This window comes from Lissotriton helveticus, chromosome 10 (assembly GCF_964261635.1).
Source record: "Lissotriton helveticus chromosome 10, aLisHel1.1, whole genome shotgun sequence".
Taxonomy (NCBI): Eukaryota; Metazoa; Chordata; class Amphibia; order Caudata; family Salamandridae; genus Lissotriton; species Lissotriton helveticus.
In genome coordinates, this window is record NC_136071.1 from 552596825 (window position 1) to 552619618 (window position 22794).

General features: G+C 43.1%; 1 protein-coding gene across 2 annotated transcripts in view; it reads right to left on the minus strand.

Moving 5' to 3' along the window:
* Positions 1–22794, minus strand: part of MRTFB (myocardin related transcription factor B) — a 304268-nt gene that overhangs the window by 94129 nt on the left and 187345 nt on the right. For both annotated transcript variants that reach the window (XM_078663095.1, XM_078663094.1), the window contains one exon: positions 9070–9317. In XM_078663095.1, the coding sequence (XP_078519221.1) occupies positions 9070–9317 (248 nt within the window). The remainder of the gene's footprint in view (positions 1–9069; positions 9318–22794) is intronic.

The following is a 22794-nucleotide window of genomic DNA, read 5'->3' on the forward strand; positions in this document are numbered from 1 at the left end:
GGTCAAACAGAAAGGGGCAAAAACGACAAATAGGTGGGAGGCAACTGAGAGTGACACTAAACCTAGATCAAAAGATTGTTTCTAAGTAGTATGGTATACAATACTGTCTCCAAACAGATGGATGGAGCTGTCAGTAGTGACACCGTAAAAAAGCCGTAGTTTCGTTCCCCAAGATCCTTGTTTGCAGACTTGTATCTGCTGTGCCTCTGAAGTGAGTCGATTTGATTTCTTCCATTTTCACAACTTCTGCCTCTGTGTAATATATGGGGGAAATATTTTCTTCAGTTTGCAAATAGTACATTCCACAAAAAAGTCATCTTGATCCTGCAGGTAAATACAAGTGACAGGAGAAATATTGTTCTTATTGGCCTGATTCGACTGGATCAAGACAGTAACAACAAAGTCTAATCTTCTGAGTCGCACTCTACGACAACTGGACTATATTTCATGCTGATGTTTCAGACTGACACAAGAGACACCATATCTCTATCACACTGCTGTGATACTGCAGACTCCCAGAGCTTGGGGTGTAGCGTTCGATAGTGCTGAAGTTCACAAGGGTCATACATTGAGAGTGGTGCACTCTACTCCAATTTTGGTTCTCTATTTCTTCTCAGCCATGTCGATTGTTTGCGTTATTATGGCCCATGGCACCCTTGCCATGCCTCTACAAGCAGTGACAGGAAAGATGGCTCTGATTGCACTTAAATTGGAGGTTCGCCTGCTGCAGAAGAACTATCTTTAATTATACTGATGTGGGACAGGAGCTTTAGTTGTGAGTACCCATTAGTGACTAAGTATGACATAATTTGTTAGTCATTTTTGAGGCTGCATGAGGGGTGCGAAGGGCAGAAATCAGAAGAAAATAAGGCTTTCATGAGCAAAGAGGTGGTATGAAAGGCTGAATGAGGTTATGGTAGAGACGCAGGTGGTGTAGAAGAAAAGGTGGCATATGAACACATTTTTGTATTGTAATATATATTGTAAAATAGTATTTGTAAAGCGCATACTACTGCTATATGGGGCACTGAAGTGCTTGTCCATGCAGGTAGCATGCAACACCACAAGAGTGTGTAGTTGGAAGTGTGTTGTCTTTGCTTTGCGCCTATATGGGAAGTGTTTCCATTCTGTTTATAAAGACCATGAGGTGAGGTTAGCAAGTTACGGGACGCATTGCTTAGCAGTTCGATGGATGAGAAAATCGGGTCATCAAACAGCAAAGATGTGGGCATCTACTTGGCAGAGAACCAGGAGATGGTCAAAGAGAGATGGACAGGATGTTGTGGTTGACTCACACAGACAGCAGACAGATCGAAAAGTTGAGAAGGGATGCTGGTTGAAGGGAGAGTTAATGAAGTGACAACAATGGATGGCTGCTGTCTTGAAGGAAGGGAGTTCAGTTTGTAGGACTGTTGGCTAGAGTTAGTGATGAGATGCAGGATCTTCCTATTACATACCTGCCTTTCTAGGATTGTAGCCAAGAGGCTGTGAATATAAATAGAGCCCCTGCTCACACAGAGGTCAGTTTTTTGGATATGAACAACCTTGGACAGTCTTCTATCAATCTACACAGTTTGGAGCACATGGACTCTATAATCAAATGTCTACTTGCAGGACCACAGCACTCCCAGACTGTGGACCTCGTTTATATGTTGGCGGAAAGGTAACTCCCATCGCAACAGCAACGGTGTTCCTTTCCTACCAACATAATGGTCCACCTGCCCGATTTAAATGCGGGTGGACCATAGGTTTAATCATGGCAAAGACTATTCCATCGTGATTGAACACCTCCGACAGCCCTGTGGAGTAAGGGCGGTTGGTGGCGGGCCTCTAATTCTGTCCACTTGATTTAAATGGGTGGAATTAAAGGTCAGTTTTCTCTGCCCATCACCACCAGGAAAACACTGGTGGTAAGCGTTAGTAAAAACTGCTAAATGCTCCCCTCGCCATGGGTGAGGACTTCAATAACGAGGGGTATATTCTTTTTAGTTTCAAACAGAAAATCTCAATTTTGGATTTTCTTTTTGAAAACAAAAAAGTAATCAGTTTGGTGCAGGGCTCTGTCTTGTTGTTTCACCAAGCAGCAAAAAGCATTGACAGGAACTGCTGTGATGGCGGTTCCTGTCAATACTTTAGAAATGACTACCACAACATTTGGTGGGTTGCATCTCCATCAGGAAGACAGACTAATTTACTTCATTGCCCTGCCAGAGAAACTGGCATCCGCCTACATTTAATTTAGGCCGTGTGTAATAAAATATTGAAAAGTCGGGAACTGTTAACACTCATCTACCGCTAGAATGGAAGATTAGCATAAAATTGCTGCTGTTCTCAATAACCATAACATCAGCTCACATAAGCTTCCAATCTAAAATCTGTCTAAATGCAGGTACTGATTGCACAAGTGCCAACATAATATCATATAAGTTGTATATCTTAAGTGTGAATGACATATCAGCAAAAGCTGAAATTTAATACATTTTTCCTTGTTAGTGAATCATCCTACTAGGTGACATATGAATCCCTAGTTTTTCAAGAGGGTGAACAAAATAGTGAGGTACTTGGGGAAAAGTTTCAAGGAATTACATGAGATCTAAGGGAACAGTCAACCATTATTAAACTGATTACAATTGAGAGTAATAGGAGCTTGTTAAGGAAAGGACAGGAGACTTTCACTGAAGCTTTACAACAAAAAAAATTAAAAGAGACAGAGCAAATGCATCATAAGATTATGAGGGTGGGAATATGAAAGCAGCGGCCGGAAACAAAATGACCCGCCGTTGAGGCACAGGTTGGCTCCTACCCTTCCATTCATGTACCATGCCCTTCCAGGTTGTGAACGCTGATCAATGGTTGCCACAGCAACGAGGAGCTGGTCGCAACATGGAGAAGAAATACCAAAATTCCCATAATATTTTGCGGCAGGCTCAGCAATGAAATCGGCATCAAAAAAGGACCCAGCAGACGGAGGTTAAGCGGGTTTCTGTGGCATGAGGCAACCTTCTCTTTTGATATTGGGAGCTGGTACAGGGGAGCTCCCGCTGGCCAACAACGGAGCTGCAGCCCTAAATGAACTTACGCCTTGAGGACTGGTTTCCAAGGGTGAACCACCATGTTTCTCACCAGGGGCTAAGTGCTATTGTTCTCTGGATGTGACACTTGCATTTTACCCGGATGAGGGTCACAGGGCAAGCTTCCCTATATGTTAGCCCTAAGACATTTTAAGTCAGTGCTGTACTGTTCTTGTGGGACTTTCTTTTTCCAATCATTGGTCAGCACCTTGCTTATATGACAGAATACAGCATGCTACAAATATGTGAAAGCACCTTAAAACTGGAAATCTTGTGACTCTGCCTCAACGCTGGTCTTCGGAGCTAAAAAGCACGCTGTGGAAACGAAGTCCGAGGCTGCAAGGGCAAATCGCAGTAAGTTCACAAAAAGATCTGACTACCTTCCAAAGGAAAGTGAGACGGGACCAGTAAGTGAGTTTTTGGAGCAGATAGCAGAAATTACAGTGGTTACAATGAACTCTCCTACAAGTGCTGAAGTTGAGGTTCATAACAAAGAGAATTAGAATAGTGAGGAGACTGGCACAACTCTGATCATTACGGCTGAGGCCAATGTGAAGCAGGTTAAAACCTCTAGTTTGTAAAGGGGAAAGTAGGGCCATCCGGTCTGTTAGTGACACCTCAGTCCTCATCTATTTGAGCTCTAGCAGAATTGCAGGCCCCTATATCAAGACTGACTATGGATTCATCTCAGACAGCGGCTACTGATCGCCAGATATCTTTGTCTCCTAGTTCTGATTCTACTATAGAGGCAAATTAGCAGTTACAGCCAGTGATGACATCCCGGTCCCAGGAGGCGCTGCAGCAGAAACCCCCGCAGCAAGTTCAAGAGGGCGCAATGATCTCTGTGCAATGTGATATTAAAACAATGCTCGTTATTATCCTGCATGAAATTCGAGATCCTATGGCCTGTCAGGCAATTGAAATAGCAGCCTTACTTCAGAGGCTATACAAAATTGAGGAAACTGACTCCACTCCCAGAAAGGCTGCAGGAAGCGGAGTCTAGAATATCGAACTTGGAGAATCAAGTCACCTCTATGCAGGAAGAAGTCAGCCAGCTCAGGAAGCAAACATATTTTCTGGAGCATAAAAACGAGAAGCTAGAAAACCATTCACAGTGCTCTAACCTACGAATAGTTAGGGTCCCGGAGAGATTCTGGCCCCACAGGGTCTTCTATAGGTAGTCTCTCTTATTAAGACCCATGTCCTGCCGGAACATTCAGGTAATTTGACCATTACACAATTCAGAAGAGACTACTGAACCCTGGCACAACCCTTTCCAAACTCAAAATTGCCACACACTATCTTGGTAAACATTTTCCCAATTTCTGGCTATCATGTTAAAGAGCGCATATTGGGCAAGGCTATTGAGAAAAAACAGTTTTCGACACCAGAAACACCCCATTGTCATATATTTGCTGATATGTCGACCTCTGCAGCTCATTGCCGAATATACTTTGTAAAAATGCTATATGTGATTAAGGAGCAGGGTGCTCAAGCTACAATGGCACAAAAGTCTAAGCTAAAGGTGTTGGTCAAGGGGCCGTTCCATACGTTTACTGATTTAACAGAGGCTCAGGAGCTCATGCAGAATATCTCCAATTGATTAAGAGCATTTTTTGTGTATATTCGGATCCAAGCTAGGCCAATGATGTTGATGATGTTGTCAGTAGATGCTTTGTGCTACCAGTTTGAGAGTGCATAAGATGTTAGGCTACCCTTGTGGCCTAAGTGCTAATTATGGGGGCTGCAAGGTGTGGAGAAAGAGCCACATGTGCACTAGGGTGCAGGTCCATGGCACCCCATGGGGTTGATGGTATTGCAAGAGGGATAGTCTGGGTGATTCTCCACTTGCAGTGATTAGGGGTTTCCTGTGTCACGTGGGGACACAGGGGGTGGTTGCAGGGGTAGGGAGCATTTATATTAAAAAAGTGCAGAATCGAGACAGGACTTGAATTATTTTTGGCTATTGACATAGAAATTATTCTAATTAGCAAAAGCTGGTTGAGCAATGGGTCTGAAAGTTATAGCTATTTCCTGCAATGTTAATGACATGTCAAACAAGAGGAAATATGGGGGATTGATTAGATGGCTGACCTCATTCACTCCAGAAATTGTATTTTTACATGAAATGTATCTTAAGAACAATATCCCCAATCTTTTTATTCCAAAGCAGTATCCATATGCATATTTTGCTTCACTTGGGTTACCAGTTAAGGGGGGCTGCAGTCTTATTAGGTAGGGGAATGGATTGCTCATAAATGAGGGAAGTACAAATCCCCTGGAAAAGTGGATGTGGCTAAAAGTATGGGATAATTGCAAGTCTCTAAACTTGGTTAATTACTCCGCACCAGTTTTTGATGAGGTAGACTCATTGCTTCAGATTTATAATATTGCTGTGGGAGCAGTAGGGCCGATGATCTTAGGGGGAGATTATAATTACACCGAAGAATTGGCTTTGGATACATCAAATAAAACGAAAAAATAATTGAAGCCCCAACTGGGTGACACGCTGAAACAAGACTTCCAATTAATTGATCCATGGTGTAGTGTTTCCTGTCAGTTTACAATATACTTGCTTCTCGCATCAGTTTCACATCGCCTCCGGTATTGATTTTTTAAAAAAAAATCTCAGTCTGGTTAACTGGGCAGGAGTGGGGGGGGGGCTCAGATATTTGGGCCAACTCATTTTCTGATTATACATTGACCACCATTGTTGAAACGTTTAATAGAGCGGAAAGGCCTAGGTGGCAGCGGGACTGGACCTTTCTGTTAAACTAAGAGTGAATTTCTTAAATGAAAATATTTACTGCGTTACATAGTAAGAACTGCATTCTCTGTGTGTGGTGTTTGCTGCAAGCTCTTTTTTTTGGGCTTCCAGAAGATCATCCTTTACCTGAATCAACATTGTCAGAAATCTAGTCAAGACACTCTCCCTGCCACATTCTCGCTTTCAAGATCTAAGGGGCTCATTATGATGGCGGGCGGACCTGGTCCGCCTGCCACCATAGCAGTGTTTGGGACCGCCCGCCAGACATGCGGCGGTCCCACCTCTGCTATTAGGATGCGCGCACAATACTGGCAGGAGCATCCTAGGCCTTTATCATTGCGGGTGCTGCTGCTGGCTGCAGCACAGTCTGCAATGATAAAGGTGCATGCACCGCATTTCCCTGCAGGGAAATGCAGGGGGGGTACCATGGGTACCCCCCAGCGCAGCAACACCCCCCCAACAGGGGAGCCCGCAACGGGCCCCCAAAGCCAATCCCCACCAGCCTTTCCATGGCAGCGATGCGCCACCAAGAAAAGGCCTCCTACAATCCACATCATAATATGATGGATGGTGCCTGATAGGCACCGCCGCCACATTAGTTTCCCTGCTCCGTGCACCAGGCAATCAGTGCGAATGCCACCGGCGGAACAGCGGCAGATAGACTTTCCATACAATGTGGTACCCACCGCCATCCTAATTTGGCGGTAGGTAAATCACCCTATGATGGCAGAAGTACCGCCACTGTCGGCCCGGCAGTGGCAGTCCTTCCGCCATCATAGTGAGCCACAAAAGCTCCAGAGAATTGGTAATCGGTATAGGTTATTACGTTATCAGGGTGCCAGCCAACATGTGTTAAGATTTTTAGATAAAAGCAGGCTGGTTACACACTGCAGCCTCTCAAAGGAGGACTGGCAGACTATTGCGGTATAGAACATAAGGCTTTAAGAGTGGCAAACTTCAAGAGTATGGCTTTCCTATCCTGCTGAATGGTTTACTATACTCCTGCACCCCTACATAGAATGTACCCAGCGATTTAGGATCACTGTTTTCACTGTCAGCAGTATGGGATGAGGGACTGGCTTCACAATTGTTGTACCTGCCCTATGTTGGGGCAGTTCTGGGAAAAAATCTTCTGCACTCTTAGACTTGGGCTCCAGTTTAATAAAGACCTGAAAGATTGTGTGACACTCTTCGGGTCTTCAAAAAGAGCTGGGGTTCTAGCATTAGTAAATGGGGCCAGGTGTTAATATTAATAGCTTCATTAATTGCTCCTTCATTGATTTTACAGTGGAAAACCTCCAGGGATCAAACATATAAAGTTTGGTTTAAAAAAAATGCTTAGGACGAAAAAGTTTGAGGAGGCTTATGCAACACGAGTCAATGACTTCAAGAGATGTAATCCATTCTGTCGTTTTTTGGATTTCGTTGAGATGGTGGGTCCTGGCCCAGTAGCTCCACAACCAGTGACTGCTAAGGTGTAACATCAAAGATGCAGGTGATCGGCAAGGTTTTAAACCTTGGATAGGGAGGAAGGTTACGTTTTAATCCAAACATTAAGTGACGAGGTTCTCTAATTCCTCTACCTGCCTATAGAAAGCTAGGGGCAGTGGGGATGCTCTTTTCTTAGTTCTGGCATTCATGATTTGCGCTGGTTTTTCGAAGCTGATTCTCTATTGATTGCTTCTATGTCACTTGTACTGTATTTAAATCAACTAAGAAATTGAACAAGTAGCGTTTCAAGGAAACACAAAGGCACATTACTGATATTATTGAGACACAATGGCACATAATGGCATTTTATCTATTGAAATTTTGCATTTGATGAGGCATGATGGCACTTTTTGTATAGTTGTTATGCACTAGATGAAACATGACAGCATTTTACTTATTGAGAATACACACTCTGATCTTTACTCTTTTTAATGGATCAACTGTACTAATATTATTATTAATTTTTGTCTGTACTTTTTAATACTCATATGGGTGTCTGAATAGATGCATTATGATAAGCAGACATGCATTTCTTTAATTTACTTTCAACTTGATAGAACTGGCTTGACAATGTTTAACATATGTAGTTCCGCAACAAATTACGGCACAAAATTGCAGGGGACCGTGCTCTGATCACATTGTTTGTTTACCTAGTGCCTTATGGAATTATTATAAAATTACAGACTTTTCATTTCGTTAAATAGTTAAAGACAAGTAGCCATTTTTATGTGCTGACTTCAACCATGACTATTGTGATAGGATGCACCCACCCTATCCATGCTGACACGTTTTTTAAAAAAACAGTTGTAAACTGTAACAGAAAAAAACACACCAACAAAATAACATGTCAAATGGAGAAAAGTGTCCGAACTGTATTTGCGCACGTTTCACAGATGCTATGGCCCATGGTATGTTCTGCTCAGGAACAGATCACTAGGTGGGATCTCCTGAAAAGTGTTCACATAAAAATCAGTAATGACCAATGCTTTGCGACCACCTCTTAATGGGCATAAGTCCTAAAACAGATGCAAATCCTTTTACTGCCCATTTTGTGGCACCTGCACCTTCATCTAAGTTATTCTATAAATTGACTGGACCCAGTAGCTCCGAGCAAACTCCAAATACCACAGGATTTACCTCTGCTAAAAACGAAGGGCAAACATTTATACAAATAACATTTCACAATGAACAAACCTTGATTCCATTTTGGACCATAAATAACACACAATTCACCTAAGTGCAGGCATGCTCTCCGTTAGTAAGGAAATAAAGAGATTTCATAGTTCTCCACTGATCAATCACACGTACAACCAAACATATGCACTGAAACCACATTAACTACTCACCGCCTCCTGATTCCCCAACTCAAACAACCAGAAATCAGTCTCTTGAGACCAGTATGTGAATGTACTCAAACTTCAACAGCAATAACTGTCCATATAAATGGCAAAACAGACCTATACAAATCAATGAAACTTAACATCTTGCCGAGGCTAAATGCCAATGGTGGAAAAGAGCTGATCTATTGTCCCTTGCTGTATTCTGTAGTGGGCGGAAGACAAATGTGAATGACACAACAGACCAATGGATGAATAGGACTGGCTGAAAACACCTGTAAATATGTTATATTTAATATATATGTATACACACACACACACACACACACACGCACACACTCTCGGATGGTCTTGCTTAATGCCAGACCTAAACATAGGCCGATAAACACACAAATGTACGTACTTAAGTGGTGCAGGGAGGATTGTCTGGTAATTGTAGTGTTGCTGTTGTTGGCTCAGGATCTGAAGCTGCAGGAAGAGTTGCTGCTGCTGCAGCAAGCGGGCATAGTTTGAGTCCATCTCGGGTTCGATCTTTTCGCATTTCTGGTCTGGTGGTATATATTGGTGATACTTCAGTTTCTTGACACGCGGCTTTGGTTCCTTTGACTTCTTGCTTCTGTGCTTTTCATTTGGGTTCTTGGGCTGACTTTGCTAGTATGGGAAAGATAAAGAAGGGTAAAGCAAAACACAATAATAGAAACAACATAGCAGAAAAAACAAAGCAGCTACAAGGTACATAGAACAAATAATGTTATAGAGATTGATGTCAAACCAGTAAAACTCAACATTATAACGAGAGATTGTGAGGGTACATCTAAACCAATATTTTGTGTGTCAATACAGTGCAAGGCATTCATTAAGCAATGAGCAGTACCACATTCACAGGCGAGAGTCCTGGTTGCCATTGAGAGCTATGCTACTGTCTACTACAGAATAGCTGGCACATCCTGGTGGAATGAACTCCTGGCAATAACTCAGCCAGATGAACAGGACACTGGGTATTTATTTTCACAGGCGGTCCTGATTTGTATGTGGGCATACCCCATGGAAATCAGTGAGGGGTTCAGCTTGTCCTTACCAGCAGTGGAGTAATGCACTTGGTCATTAAGGTACTTGAGTGAAAAAGGTAAGTCAGAACAGCCATTTTACTCATCATAACTTGGACGGGCTTATTGGGAACAATGCAGGATCTTTGAGTTACTACCTTGGCTAAGTTGTATTTTTGTCCTAATGTACACCGGTGGGTCTAGCATTGCTTGAAGAGCCAAAGCACGAGCCAAGCCCTCAAAAGAGATGGCAAACTAACCATGAAACAAACATCAACATCAAATAAAAATGTGATAAAGGCCCTTCCATTTACAAAAAGGTTATTTCTTCTGCCTTTATGCTTCAGTTTAGTACATCAGATTATATGACTGTATTGAGTCATAGTCATAAAAAGTAATAGTTCAAGAAAAGCCCAGGAGGGAAAGTGCCTGACAAGCTTGGCGCGGCTCTACTGTGGCTCACCAGTTCCTTGGCAGCATGGGCAGAGCCACAGCCAATAATTCAGCCCATGCCATGTTCAGGTTGGCAAAAATGGCGAGGTGGGTAGTACATCAGTCCTGATGTTTCTGCCACCCTACCGAAAGGAGGAGATAGCTATATGCATTCAGTCTCTGGCCTTATGTTAATGAAATGTCAGGGACGTTTATCACCTGCTGCAGTAGACAGTACATTTACTTTGGGGTATCAAGAAAGCGTCCAGAGTGGCTGACTCCGGAGCACGGGGCTCACAGTTTGATCAGAGGCGGCAGCTCAGCTCAGCTCAGCATCATGTAACTCTGGGCAATAGCTCACTTAATCTCCCCAATGGCCCCCAAGCACCTTGATACCCTTAGGGGTGATAAGGTTGCACTTTACAAATGTGGAATTATTGTCTTTAATTTCTGAATTAAATGGACAGAATCCCCTGATAGCAGTGGGTCTGTGTGCGAGTGTTCGTTTCAATCCCTTCTCAATCTCGGACTCCGCTTTTTATATCTCACCTACCAGGCAGCACAAGCTGCCTTGTTCAGAAAGATCTATTGTGAACTTACATTGGCTTACAAACTGCCCATTGCTTACCGTTTGTTGGCTTTATTGGCACTCATTTGCTTGCTTCATCTGCAATGGCTTGCCTTCCTCTTCTTTTGTTTGTCCCTCCCCTGAATCATAGCCTCTTTACCATCCTTTTTATTATTGGCTGTCTTTGATCCTTCTACTGCTCATATTTAGGAGACTACTTTTTTCTTTTTCATTCAGCACTCCATGACAGTGCATGTGTTTTCTAGCTCCTCCATCGTATGCTTCCCTCTCCTCAAATCTAACCATCCACACTGTGTTGCTCCCTACCCCTCTCAGCATGCCGTTAAAAGCACAGAAACGGGGATATTGTTGTGGTATGACTGAATGACTGAAAAGAAATGTTACAGGCTGTTTTTGTTATCTCCTGCGTTCCATATATTGTAGGAGAGCAGCCTTGGCACACAACGGCTTTTAAGGTCCGGGGAGAAGGGCCATCTGCTGCCCTCCTTCATCAGGCATCTGGGGTATAATGTGTACTTTGCATGACACTTCTTCTGGTGGCGCATAAACCTGCTCCCTTAGCTATTAACCCCTTCGCTGCGGCGGCTATTCTGCCGCAGCGCTAAGGGGGAGGCGGGGCCGCGCAGCGCTCCCGTGCTCGTGACGGAACCGCTCCGTCACGGCCCTCGGGTGAGCTGTGCTTGTGACGGAAAGGTTCCGTCACGGCCCCGCCCACTCTTTAGAACGTCAGCGCAGGCGTGGAATTCGCGCAGCGCAGGAGCGGCGAGCGGGCCGTGACGGAACCGTTCTGTCACAAGCACAGCCCACCCGAGGCTCGTGACGGAACGGTTCCGTCACGAGCATGGGAGGGGTTAAAGAGTACAAAATGACTGAATCCTGTGAAAAGTAAATTAGGCCTGCCAAAGGTTTCCCTTTACATTCGGACACTTCCTTTTTCTTTTTAAATATTGTTCAGGGTTTCTTGGGCGAAAAAGTATTTGAAAAACAAGCCAGGCCATTTATAAAGATAGAAAACATTGAATATAATGTGAAGTTTGGAGATACCATATGTTTGGTTTTCACTCCTGTATTTTGTAATATTTTTACTTTTTTAAAACAATACTTTCCAGACATAAAACGATAAACCCAATAGCTCAGCGCCCACATAAGGACATGACTCATTTGCTTTGCTAATGTTTGTTTGATTGTCTCTGCTTCAGAAGGGTCTCTTCTAATCACACCCCTGCTACGCATGCTGTAAATAAATGGTTCTCTTTCCTCATTGTTGCTCAATGTCACTCGTGGGTGTAAGGCATTGCCCACCACGGAAACAAGTAACATAGAAATGTAACCTACCTACCTACGTAGTTCCATTGAACCGAAAGAGGGCCTATTAAATCTATGACTGGTCACTTATTAACATCCGCTGAATACACCCTGTTCCCATCACTGACGTCACAATAAAAATAGACGGTGCTTATCCTTCCGCAAGCCAGCGACAAACAACGCACTTATAACTATTCCTGGCATACCCTCGACTTTCAAGGGCACTGCTGCTCAATCGATTACATCCATATGGGTATAGAACAGTGCTGCGCGTACTCTGAATTGAGGCTGACTCATGCATCCGGATTCACAATACACGGCAGAGATGTGCATCAACAATGAAATGCTCAAGGCCCCAAGTTTCAACTCTCCAGGTAAAAAGGAGGCCTTCATAGATGAATGTATTCTGATGAATGGCATTCAAAGACGTGATAGTCAATAAGGTGTCGAGGGTAATAACAGTTTTTAAAGACCCCGAATCCAAGTTATAGTTCTCGCCCTCTCCACAGTTCCCGTATCCGGAAAACCTCCACTGGCGGCAGATCCTTCTCCTACCTCGCTGCCAAGACCTAGAACGCTCTCCCCACCAGCCTACGACAGACCCAGGACCTGCTGCCCTTCAGAAGACTTCTCAAGACCTGGCTCTTCGCTCAGTAGCAGCCCACCCCCCCATAATTTCCCCCCCCCCCCCCCCCCCCCAGCGCCATGAGACCCTCACGGGTATGTAGCGCGCTTTAGAAATGCAGTGATTGATTGATTGATTGATTGATTGATTGATAGTTGTAGGCCAAGCTGCAGTCGAGGGTCTACAATGAGGGAGAGGCCCATTAGCAATGGTTATAGCCAGAGGCAGAAGAGCTTTAGATTATTCCACCAAATGAGGGTGGAATGTTCTAAAATAAACATGGGGAATCAGAGAGGCAAAAACTGGAATGCTGGAGTGGAAGGCCAATGCCAGCAATTATAGGCCATGAGATACTCTATTGTTTCAATGGAGCTCTCACAATTCTAATGTTCTAGCATAGCATTATGGACTGCAGCCAAGGACTGTACCAGTTCTTGAAGGCACTCTAACCGAGTGACAGGCCTGAGCTGCACCCACTGAGGTTAGAATGCTATAAAATAAGGAGAAAAAAACCAGAAAAGCACTGGAATGTTGCTGGAGAAGGTCTATACCAGCGGTTATTGGTTCTTTGTCATTCTGTTATCCACAAAGGACCTCACAATAGTCTGATAATATTGACTTATTTTTTGTCGAAGCACTTTTTAGAGTACTTCTGTTGTTTCTGAGTACTGGAAACTACAGCTAATTTAGGGCAATTTTTAATGGGGATAATTTACCCCACTTCAGAAGGATGGAGCACACCATAAAAACTGTGGCGGTGGGGAAACTAAGGGGGCCCTACAGGGCCCGCTGTAGCCTCAGGGCCATAGGGTGCATGCAGTGGGGCACATGTTGTGCTCCCCTGTGTTCATGCACCCCCGTTCCTGCATGGCATGGACTGCACCAGTCCATGCCGAGCAGGAACAGGCTTTGGCGTTCCCATTTCAGTGCCTTTCTAATAAAGCCCACCACCTCGGCCTGCCAAAGCACCGCCCGCCAGATCACAAATGTATTTGTAATCTGGCAGGCGGTGTGGGAGCGGGGCTCTGGCGTGAAGGGACGCTCCCACACCATCAAACTCGTAATCAGGCTCTATGTCTGCCCCCAGCAGGCAAGAGATTTAAAAATGCTCTTGTGGGCTAGGAGCAGAGTTGTGTTCTGTTTCCCTGCCCACTTTGAAGTGGGCAGGAAAATAGGAAATATAATGCCCCCACCTGGAAGGAGCAGCATAAATGCAGCTGCTCCCTCCAGTTTTAAAAAGGGTACTTGGGGGATAAGGTCCTTGGGGCCTATAAATGCTCGGGTGGGTGGTCATGCGGCCGTCTGAGCTCAGGGATGGGAGCCGTGTGCCCACTCCCTTTATTAATTACCAGGTCCAGGGCGATGGGGTCCCCGGGGCCTAATAAGATGCAGGAAAGGGTGCAGCATGCCCCTCCTTTTTTTATTAAATTTGGCTCCAGGGGATGCAGGGTCTGGCTGTAAGCCAGGCCCTACGGCCAACCCCATGCAGCGTGCAATGGAAGGCTGTGCGCAGCGCGGGTTTAGCTGCTGTGGGGGGCCTGCAGCCAACCCTCTGCTGCACATGACCTTTGACCAGAACAAGATGAGATTTAAACAGCCCTGGCACAGATGGAACTAAGACTTGAGAAATATGAAATGGAAATTAAACAAAAGAAGAAGGGTAAATTCCTACGCGACAAACAAGATTACGCAAGTGGACGCATTCTCACCTTTGGAAGAAGATATGACGGGGCGATAAAACAGTTCAAACAGATGGGCGCAGCCAGGAATCGTGAGACAACCGTATCGGAATCCAGCTCTGAAATATACTCTGACCTGGAAGAAGTAGCGAATGTGCAGGGAAGGGACCGACTCACTTTCAAACCCTTTGAGGAGTACCATTTTTTACAATCAAATATGACATTGAGGGCAAGACCACCAGATCAAGGGAGAGGAAGAGGCAGAAACGCAAGAGGAAACCAACAAGGAGAGGAGGAAGAAAGCACAAAAGATACAACGCCTTATGGGAGAACAACAAGGCAGACCAAACGGAAATGATGGGTGAGGAAAATCTAACTGTTGTAAACCTATCCTCGCATAAGTTGACAGAGGCAGAAAAAACTTTACTTGAACTCGGTCTTACTTTCTGTCCCACAGCGAACTTTGATTATGGTAAAACAAGAATTGACATGTTTTATATGTGCGTTAACTCACACTCATGAAAATGTTTTTAAACAAAGAGAAACGATCATTAGACAGAACAACAACAGGGGCTAGCAGTGAGGGGACACTCTCTGAACACATTTGCCTAAGGGACATTGAAGCACTAGCTGTCTAGCAGAATTGGGGGGTGAGTTGGATGAGTGGGAAAATGAAAGAGACATCATAGAACAGATGGGTTTAGAAACCTCCGGTACAGTCCGCACTAAATTTAGACCTAAGTCCACTTTTAACCCCAACTTGCCACATGACAATCTGGACACATTTCATGAGGTGATTACAAAAGAACTCATGACGATCTGGAACCAAACCTTGAATAAACATGCACATAACCTCACACCTGAGCAAAGAAAAGCTCTAGGTACACTAAAAAGCGACCCTAACATCATTATCAAGCCATCAGATAAGGGGGAAATGTGGTTTTGTGGTATGTCAAACTTTATAAACAGGAGGCATTGAAACAACTCTCCCTATCAGGCAACTATGAAAGGTCCAGCAGAACTGCGTATGATGAAGCAGCTGCCAACTTTTACAGTAAGATTGACCAGTGGAGAGCACAAGAGCTACTTAGCGATCAGGAACATAAATTCCTATATAAAAAACTTCCAACTGTAGCATGTTTTTACATGCTACCTAAAATGCACAAAAACAGCACCAAACCCCCGGGTAGGCCTATTGTCTCGGCTAATGGCAGTCTGTTGGAGAATGCCTCTATTTTCCTAGGCTCAATTCTTTTTCACTACGTATTAAGCCTTCCATCATACTGCAGGGATAGCACAGACTTTATGAACAAGATTGAGGCATCACCTGCCAAAAAGATTTCATACTTGTGACAATTGATGTGGTGTCCCTCTACACCTATATAAAACATGATTATGGTATTAATGCATGCAAACATTTTTTCAGAGACAGGTCTGTTTTTGTCTATGACCAGACAAATATGCTAATTGAAATGTTGACTGTGTGCCTGAACAATAACTTCTTTTTGTTTGATGACAAGTGGTACAAACAGGTGGTTGGTACCGCCATGGGTAGTTGCTTTGCGCCGAGCTATGCATGCATGATGATGGGTTGGTGGGAGTAACAAATTGTGTGATGTGATGCGAATGAATCCCTGACGCAACATGTGGTTTTCTGGACCAGTTTTATAGATGATGTCTTTATGATCTGGGGGGGGGGTGAATCTGACCTAGATCAGTTCCTCACAGGCTTGAACTCCACGAAGTGAACCTACGCTTCACCCATAAGACTGACAAAGGGGAAATGGATTTCCTAGATGTACATGTGAAGGTAGAGAACGGAAACCTCCTTACCTCCTTGCACAGGAAAGCTAAAGCAGGGAATAGCCTCCTCCATGCCAACAGCCACCACCCACCCAAATTAAAATGGTGTATCCCTTATGGTGAGATGATCAGGGCCAAACACAATTGTAACACCGAGACCAGCTATGAAAAAGAGAAAAAGGTTATGAACCAGAGATTCAGACAGAGAGGCTATCCAGACAGAGTTTTGAGTGCAGCGACCAAAAAAGTTGAATCGAGAGATAGGGCTTCCCTGCTAGTCTATAGACCAGGAACCAAAGAGGGGGGGGGGGAGTGAGATCCGCCTGATAATAGAATACAACGTGGAATCAGACAGGGTCCGTGAAACTCTCGAAAAACATTGGCATATCGTCAAAAACGACCCAGTGATAGGAAACACAGTGAGTAAAGTCCCACTGGTGACCTATTGGAAATCCAGATCCCTGAAAGACATGTTAGTTAACAGCTACATGGGTGAGTATAAGCAACAGAGTTGGATACAGCAACAGAAGGGTTTCTTCAAGTGCGGGAGATGCAAGGCCTGTAGCACTAGCATTTTCAATGTAAATAATGGAAGCGAGTCTGTTTTCGCAAACAAGATTCTTATAAATCTTTCTTTCATGTTAATTGCAAGGAATGGTCCTACTTCTATGTTTTGTATATACTTTGTTTATATTGGTGATCACTGGAGGTGAATCCTTGGCTTGAGACAAAGAGCTTTTGCTCGAAATAGCCGAAATAAACTAAAATTACACAGCAGCATGGAGTGCGAGTCTCGTCTTTCCTGTGGGATACTACACTGACAGGGAATCCTTTGCTTATATATATATATATATATATATATATATATATATATATATATGTGCTGCCCACTGAGATCCGCCACCAACTATTTACAGGGATTGCCCATCTTCTTCTCTGTTATATAGGCCCAGGAGAACTGACCCAAAACTAATTGGAAGCAAGAAGGGATCTACACCCTCGGTCTTGGAGAACATTTTATATCAAGCAATAAGCGCAAGCTAATAATTATAATATTAAGTGCTTACTATTTAAGCCACAGACCCAGCACTTTAGAGAAGCTGTGTCGGAGACTATGCCAACAGATAATTAGAGCAGCCTGCAGAGTCAAGTAGGCCAAGTGTAATAGTTTGCCCTCAGGCTGAGTTAATGCCTGAGCTTATGAGATGGCATGTCGCCCAGCCAATACTTATATCATCACACGCATTTCATTTTAAAGGGCAAGATGCTCGCCCTCACACCAATCAGGTAGAGTTGACCTTTTAGAAGATCGACATTCAGACACGTTCCCAACTGCAAAGGTTTCCCACCAACAACAACCATGCAGTTAGCTAGGTGCCTTCAGCAAACACTGTGTCAGTTTACTCAGTGACGTTATCATGTCTATATGCCTTTATCAAACTATATATATATACTACTAGGGGTGGTATAGTTCTACTAGGGGGGGTATGCTATTTGCAGCTTTCGTTGAGTTCTACTAGGGGGATATGCTAATTGCAGCTTTCGTTGATCTTAAATCAGCGTTCGATCTAGTGCCACGTGCAAAATTGTGGGCAGTTTTACAAGATCAGGGCATCCCATTAGATATTCTGTCTCTCTTAATTAGACTACATGAGGAACATTTTGCCAGAGTCCGTTGGAACCAGCAGGGGAGTGTTACTGATAAATTTCCAATCGCAAGGGGAGTTCGCCAAGGGTGCGTACTAGCCCCTACTCTTTTCTCACTATACATCAACAGGGTGATCAGCTACTATGATCAGCAACCAACTGATGCACCGAAGTTGGATGGTAAGCTGATCCCCCTGTTGATGTTTGCAGATGACACGTTACTAATCTCCAAAACACAGCAGGGCCTTCAGAAGGCCATTGATGTTTTTGAAGTCTTCTGCAATGACCATGGACTTGTCATTAACACAACTAAGACTAAGTTCATGGTCTTACATAAAAGCAAACATGTCAGAGGGAAGGTGGTTATGGATGGGTCCAACTGGAACAAACCCAAGTCTTTACCTATTTGGGTATTACCCTATCATCCAAATTAGATTGGAGACATCACACTAACCAGCTGGTTACGAAGCATGCTCATCTGACGGGAGCACTCACTAAGGAATTTTATTTGTCCCACACTTGGCCAATTACCCCGGTTTTAAAGATCTATGATGCCAATGTTGGCGCGGCAGTCCTCTATGGGGCGGAATTGTGGGGTCTTAGTGACTTAAAGAAGCTGACGGGCGCGCAAAGTAAATTCTTGCCCAATATTACAGGCCTCCCGGCTTCTACCCCGCTGATTCTTCTCCGCTATGACCTGGGAATTCAATGCCTCGAAGATATGGCCAGATATAGATCAGCTGCCTACTGGAGGAGATTATGGGTCACTCCAGAACTCTCCCAGTATGCTCGAGCCTTTCTGGAGGTTAGAGACGCTGACAGGGCTCACAAAATATTATGGCTAAGGGAGGTAAAAGCAATATATATGGCTATGGGCCTATCCACATTGTGGGATGACCCAACAGGGAATTCCTTTCCACCTAGAAAAACATTTAGAGACCTGTACTGGAACATGCTTGAGGTGAAAAGATTCGGCCGCTCTATTGAAGCAACACTTACGGCGGAATTCCTAGGAATGAAACATTCTCCAGCCCTTGAGGGTTATTGGGACTGGATTACCATCCCGGGGGACAGGAAGAAATATCATCAGTTCAGGGTGGGGACACTACCACTCAATGCCTTCACTGCAAGATGGCGAGGGGGACAAGGCTCTGTCTGCCCCTTCTGTCCCACTCAGCGGGAAGGCATTGGGCATATACTATTTGCCTGCCCTCAATATAAGGTTCCTAGGATATCTTGGTTAAAACCCATTTGTGTTCAGTTAGGTCTCAAAACAGGTTGTGAGTCTGTCAGGATCCTTCGAATTGACAATTCCCAGGCTGTGGTTATAGCTGTGGCTAAGTTCCTCCACTGGATGTGGATCATCCGGGTTCGTAAAATGAGCCTTCAGTGACATTCTAGTGGCTTTTTTAAAATGTTTTTTCACGGGCTCATGTCACCTGAGATTATAGAATGTGTTTAATTATTATAAAATTATACTTTTATAATAATATAAATGGTTTTTTAAAATAATACCTGTAAAATGAAATGAATTGTATATATTTATGTATATGAATTGTATATTTATGTTTTTAACCTGTTTTAATTAATAACTGAACATTTGCTTATATGCATTTAATCTATGTGTTTACATTTTTGATGGATGGCCTATAATTGATGCGGTGTATTGTGATTGTTATTAGCTGCTATTGGAGGGTTATTTTAACATTTTTATTATGGAATATGCTTAGCTGTTGTAAACGTCTTGTATGATTTAATAATCGAAATAAAGACTCTTGAATTATATATATATATATATATATATATATATATATATATATATATATATATATATATATATATATATACGAGTCAACAAACTCCGGTTCCGAAAGAAGCCGTCAGCAGGGCGGTCCGTGATCAGGGCACCGGCAGCCCTGTGTACTATCAGATTCCAGCACTTCCCCACTCAGGAAGAAACAACACGGACACCTTGCAAGGATTGCAGGTAATTTATTGTAGGACTGCACCGCAACGCGTTTCACCTTTCGGCTTGATCACGCCGAAAGGTGAAACGCGTTGCGGTGCAGTCCTACAATAAATTACCTGCAATCCTTGCAAGGTGTCCGTGTTGTTTCTTCCAGAGTGGGGAAGTGCTGGAATCTGATATATATATATATATATATATATATATATATATATATATATATATATATATATATATATATATATATATATATATATAATTATTATGTTTGAGATGGAGTTTCAATGAAAAGGCATTTAAAAAAAAAATAAGTTAGGGAGAGATTTAAAAAATGCAGCGTTTTCCCATTTTAGATCCCATAGGTAATTTTCTAAATGATGTAGCAAAACGGCCGAATGGATGTAAATCAAACTTGGCATTAAAAGAGAACATTGCTGACAAAGTGTGTATTTTGTGGTTTGGTGTAAATCTGTGGAGAAGCTTCAGAGATATAATTGTACACAAAAGTTCTTGCCAACACTTTTGGCTGAATTATGGCTGAAACTTTTTCAGATATTATACCTTTGTTAAATCAACACATAACACAGATTGATAGGTCTCAAAGCCATATATTCCCCTTCACATGGCAGCCTGAGGAAAGGATCTATGTGGCTGATGTCACACGCTCAAAGGTGGATGAGTTGAGAGGCAAGCCTAAGCCTAAGAAAATGTATATTTCTACAAGAATGTATCTTGTTTTTTGCTCCTATTTGAAAAACTAAAAAATAAATCATTAAAGTCACTGTTTAGTGGGGTACATCTTGAACCTATTATGTTTCTACCCCAAAATATATGTTGTATTAGCCTGTGGTCTTTAACAACAGGAGTGTAACCCATAAACCATGTTGAGATTAGGGTAGGTATGTAAAAATAAACAGTATCTCAACTGGTATAGTTAAGGAAGACAGTTTGACATGCAAGTACAATACTTTACACGGAAAGGAGAGGCCAGGAGACTCTAGGTTGATTTTTTAGAAAGTGCATTAAACATCATGTATTTAGGAAAGAATTGGACTTAAATAAACATACAGTTATATCAGCACTGTATACAGTGAATGTGTGTACAACCCAAATTGGACTCAGTGTTAGTTTGTGTAGGTGACACAAAAAGTGGCGACGCAAGTGTCAATTAGTGGTCAGCGGACGGGAACAGCGCAATGTGCTAATGTGAGCAGATATATACAGTGAATAGGGTTGTTCCAGACACAGATTAAAAAATGGGGAAAAAATTGGTAATGATTTTGTGGAACCACCGAGGCTGCGCCTTAAGTTGCGCTGAAGGGTCGACGGCGTTTCGATCCTGTTACTACGGATCATCATCAGGACAGGGTTGCATAAATTGTCATAGTGCGAAAAGACGGCGTACGAGCCGCAAAGAAAGTTGCACCACCACGAACGTGCTCGGTGTGAAGTGCTGTGTACAGTGCTGTGTACAGTGCTGATATAACTGTATGTTTATTTATGTCCAATTCTTTCCTAAATACATGATGCTTAACGCACTTACTAAAAAATCAACCTAGAGTCTCCTGCCCTCTCCTTTTTTGTGTAAAGTATTGTACTTGAATGCCAAACTGTCTTCCTTAACTACACCAGTTGAGATACTGTTGTTTATTTTACGTTTTAGCCTGTGGGGCATTAATGAACAAGAGAGGGCACACTTTTGTCAATTTCTCAGATGAGGCGTGGATCTGATGTTTTTTAGGGGCACAACACTTTCACTGGAACTTGCTGGTGTCCACTAATAATATCCATTATTGAGCACAATGTGCAGTGTGCCACATTCCCAGGCCCGCTTGTTCACATTGTGAAATAAAGGTTTAAAAAACAAAACAACCATTGGCAGTTACAAAACTAATGTATTCATTTTGTACATTAACAAAGATTGTTAGTGAGTATAAGATATCTATGGTGATCAAAAGACAGTCACAAACAAATGGCCTTGTCCCGCTAAAAGTGAAATCTTTTTGAACAACAACGAAAAAAAAATGTCCCTCCACTTCTGCATTCCTAATAAATCTACTGGAAGACATCTTCACCAATTTTCAAAGCAGTCAAAACACTATGGCGCTGTTAACAAAATGATAACTTCTAAAAAGATACTTTCCTACAGAAATTCAGAAAGATCACACTAGTTATTACCGCATACTAATTTAAGAACAAGATACAAAAGTGTCGCTGTGATAGTGTGGTTCTTTTTGCCTCAGATGAACTGTCTCCTTTAAATAGACTATTGAGCACAATGAAACTGGCTGTGAACTCGAGTCATAGGAGGTGGGGATTGTCTGCTATAAATAAAGAAACAAGCCCAACCAGAGAACAAGGCAAGAGTGGATTCTGAATAAAAAGACGTCAGCACTGAGCACACAGAAAGGTTATGATGATTACAGTTATATAATCAATCTTATGGCTACTTTTCCTGAAGAGCAAGCATTACATACTAAGGTGATGAACAAGACAGGCCACCATAGGCTGGGGTTGGAGGAGGGGAGAGAGCATCCGCAGAGGTTTTAGGGTTTAGGTGGGAAATGACAAAAGTTGGCTTAGAGTGTATTTGATGCTTTGATGCATTGTTGGAAGGATGGGGGAACTCTCACATTTAAGAAGAACTTGTTTCGAAATGTGGGGGCATCTCAAGAGGATGCTTGTGTTCTTATCCTTTCATTTATAACAGGAGTTTTGTTTAAAAAATAAAATAAAAAAAGAGAGGTCCATCCCTGTCCATTTCAGAGTATTTGTTGTACATGGCACAGTGTAGTATGTTCTCACCGGAGAAAAAAAATCTTTGCAGATATAAGTCTCCGTAGCTGTATGTCTTAGGCTGGGCTCAGAGATAAGGAAGAGATAGCAGGCATTAAAAAGAGGGTTGGTTGTGGGAAGATGGTAGAGTTTGACTGACAGTGGACTTGAGAGTCTGGACCAATCAGGGGAAGACATTGGTTACTCCAAAACAATAAGGGAAGTACAGAGGAGTTGATAGAATCACCCTCCAAAACGATG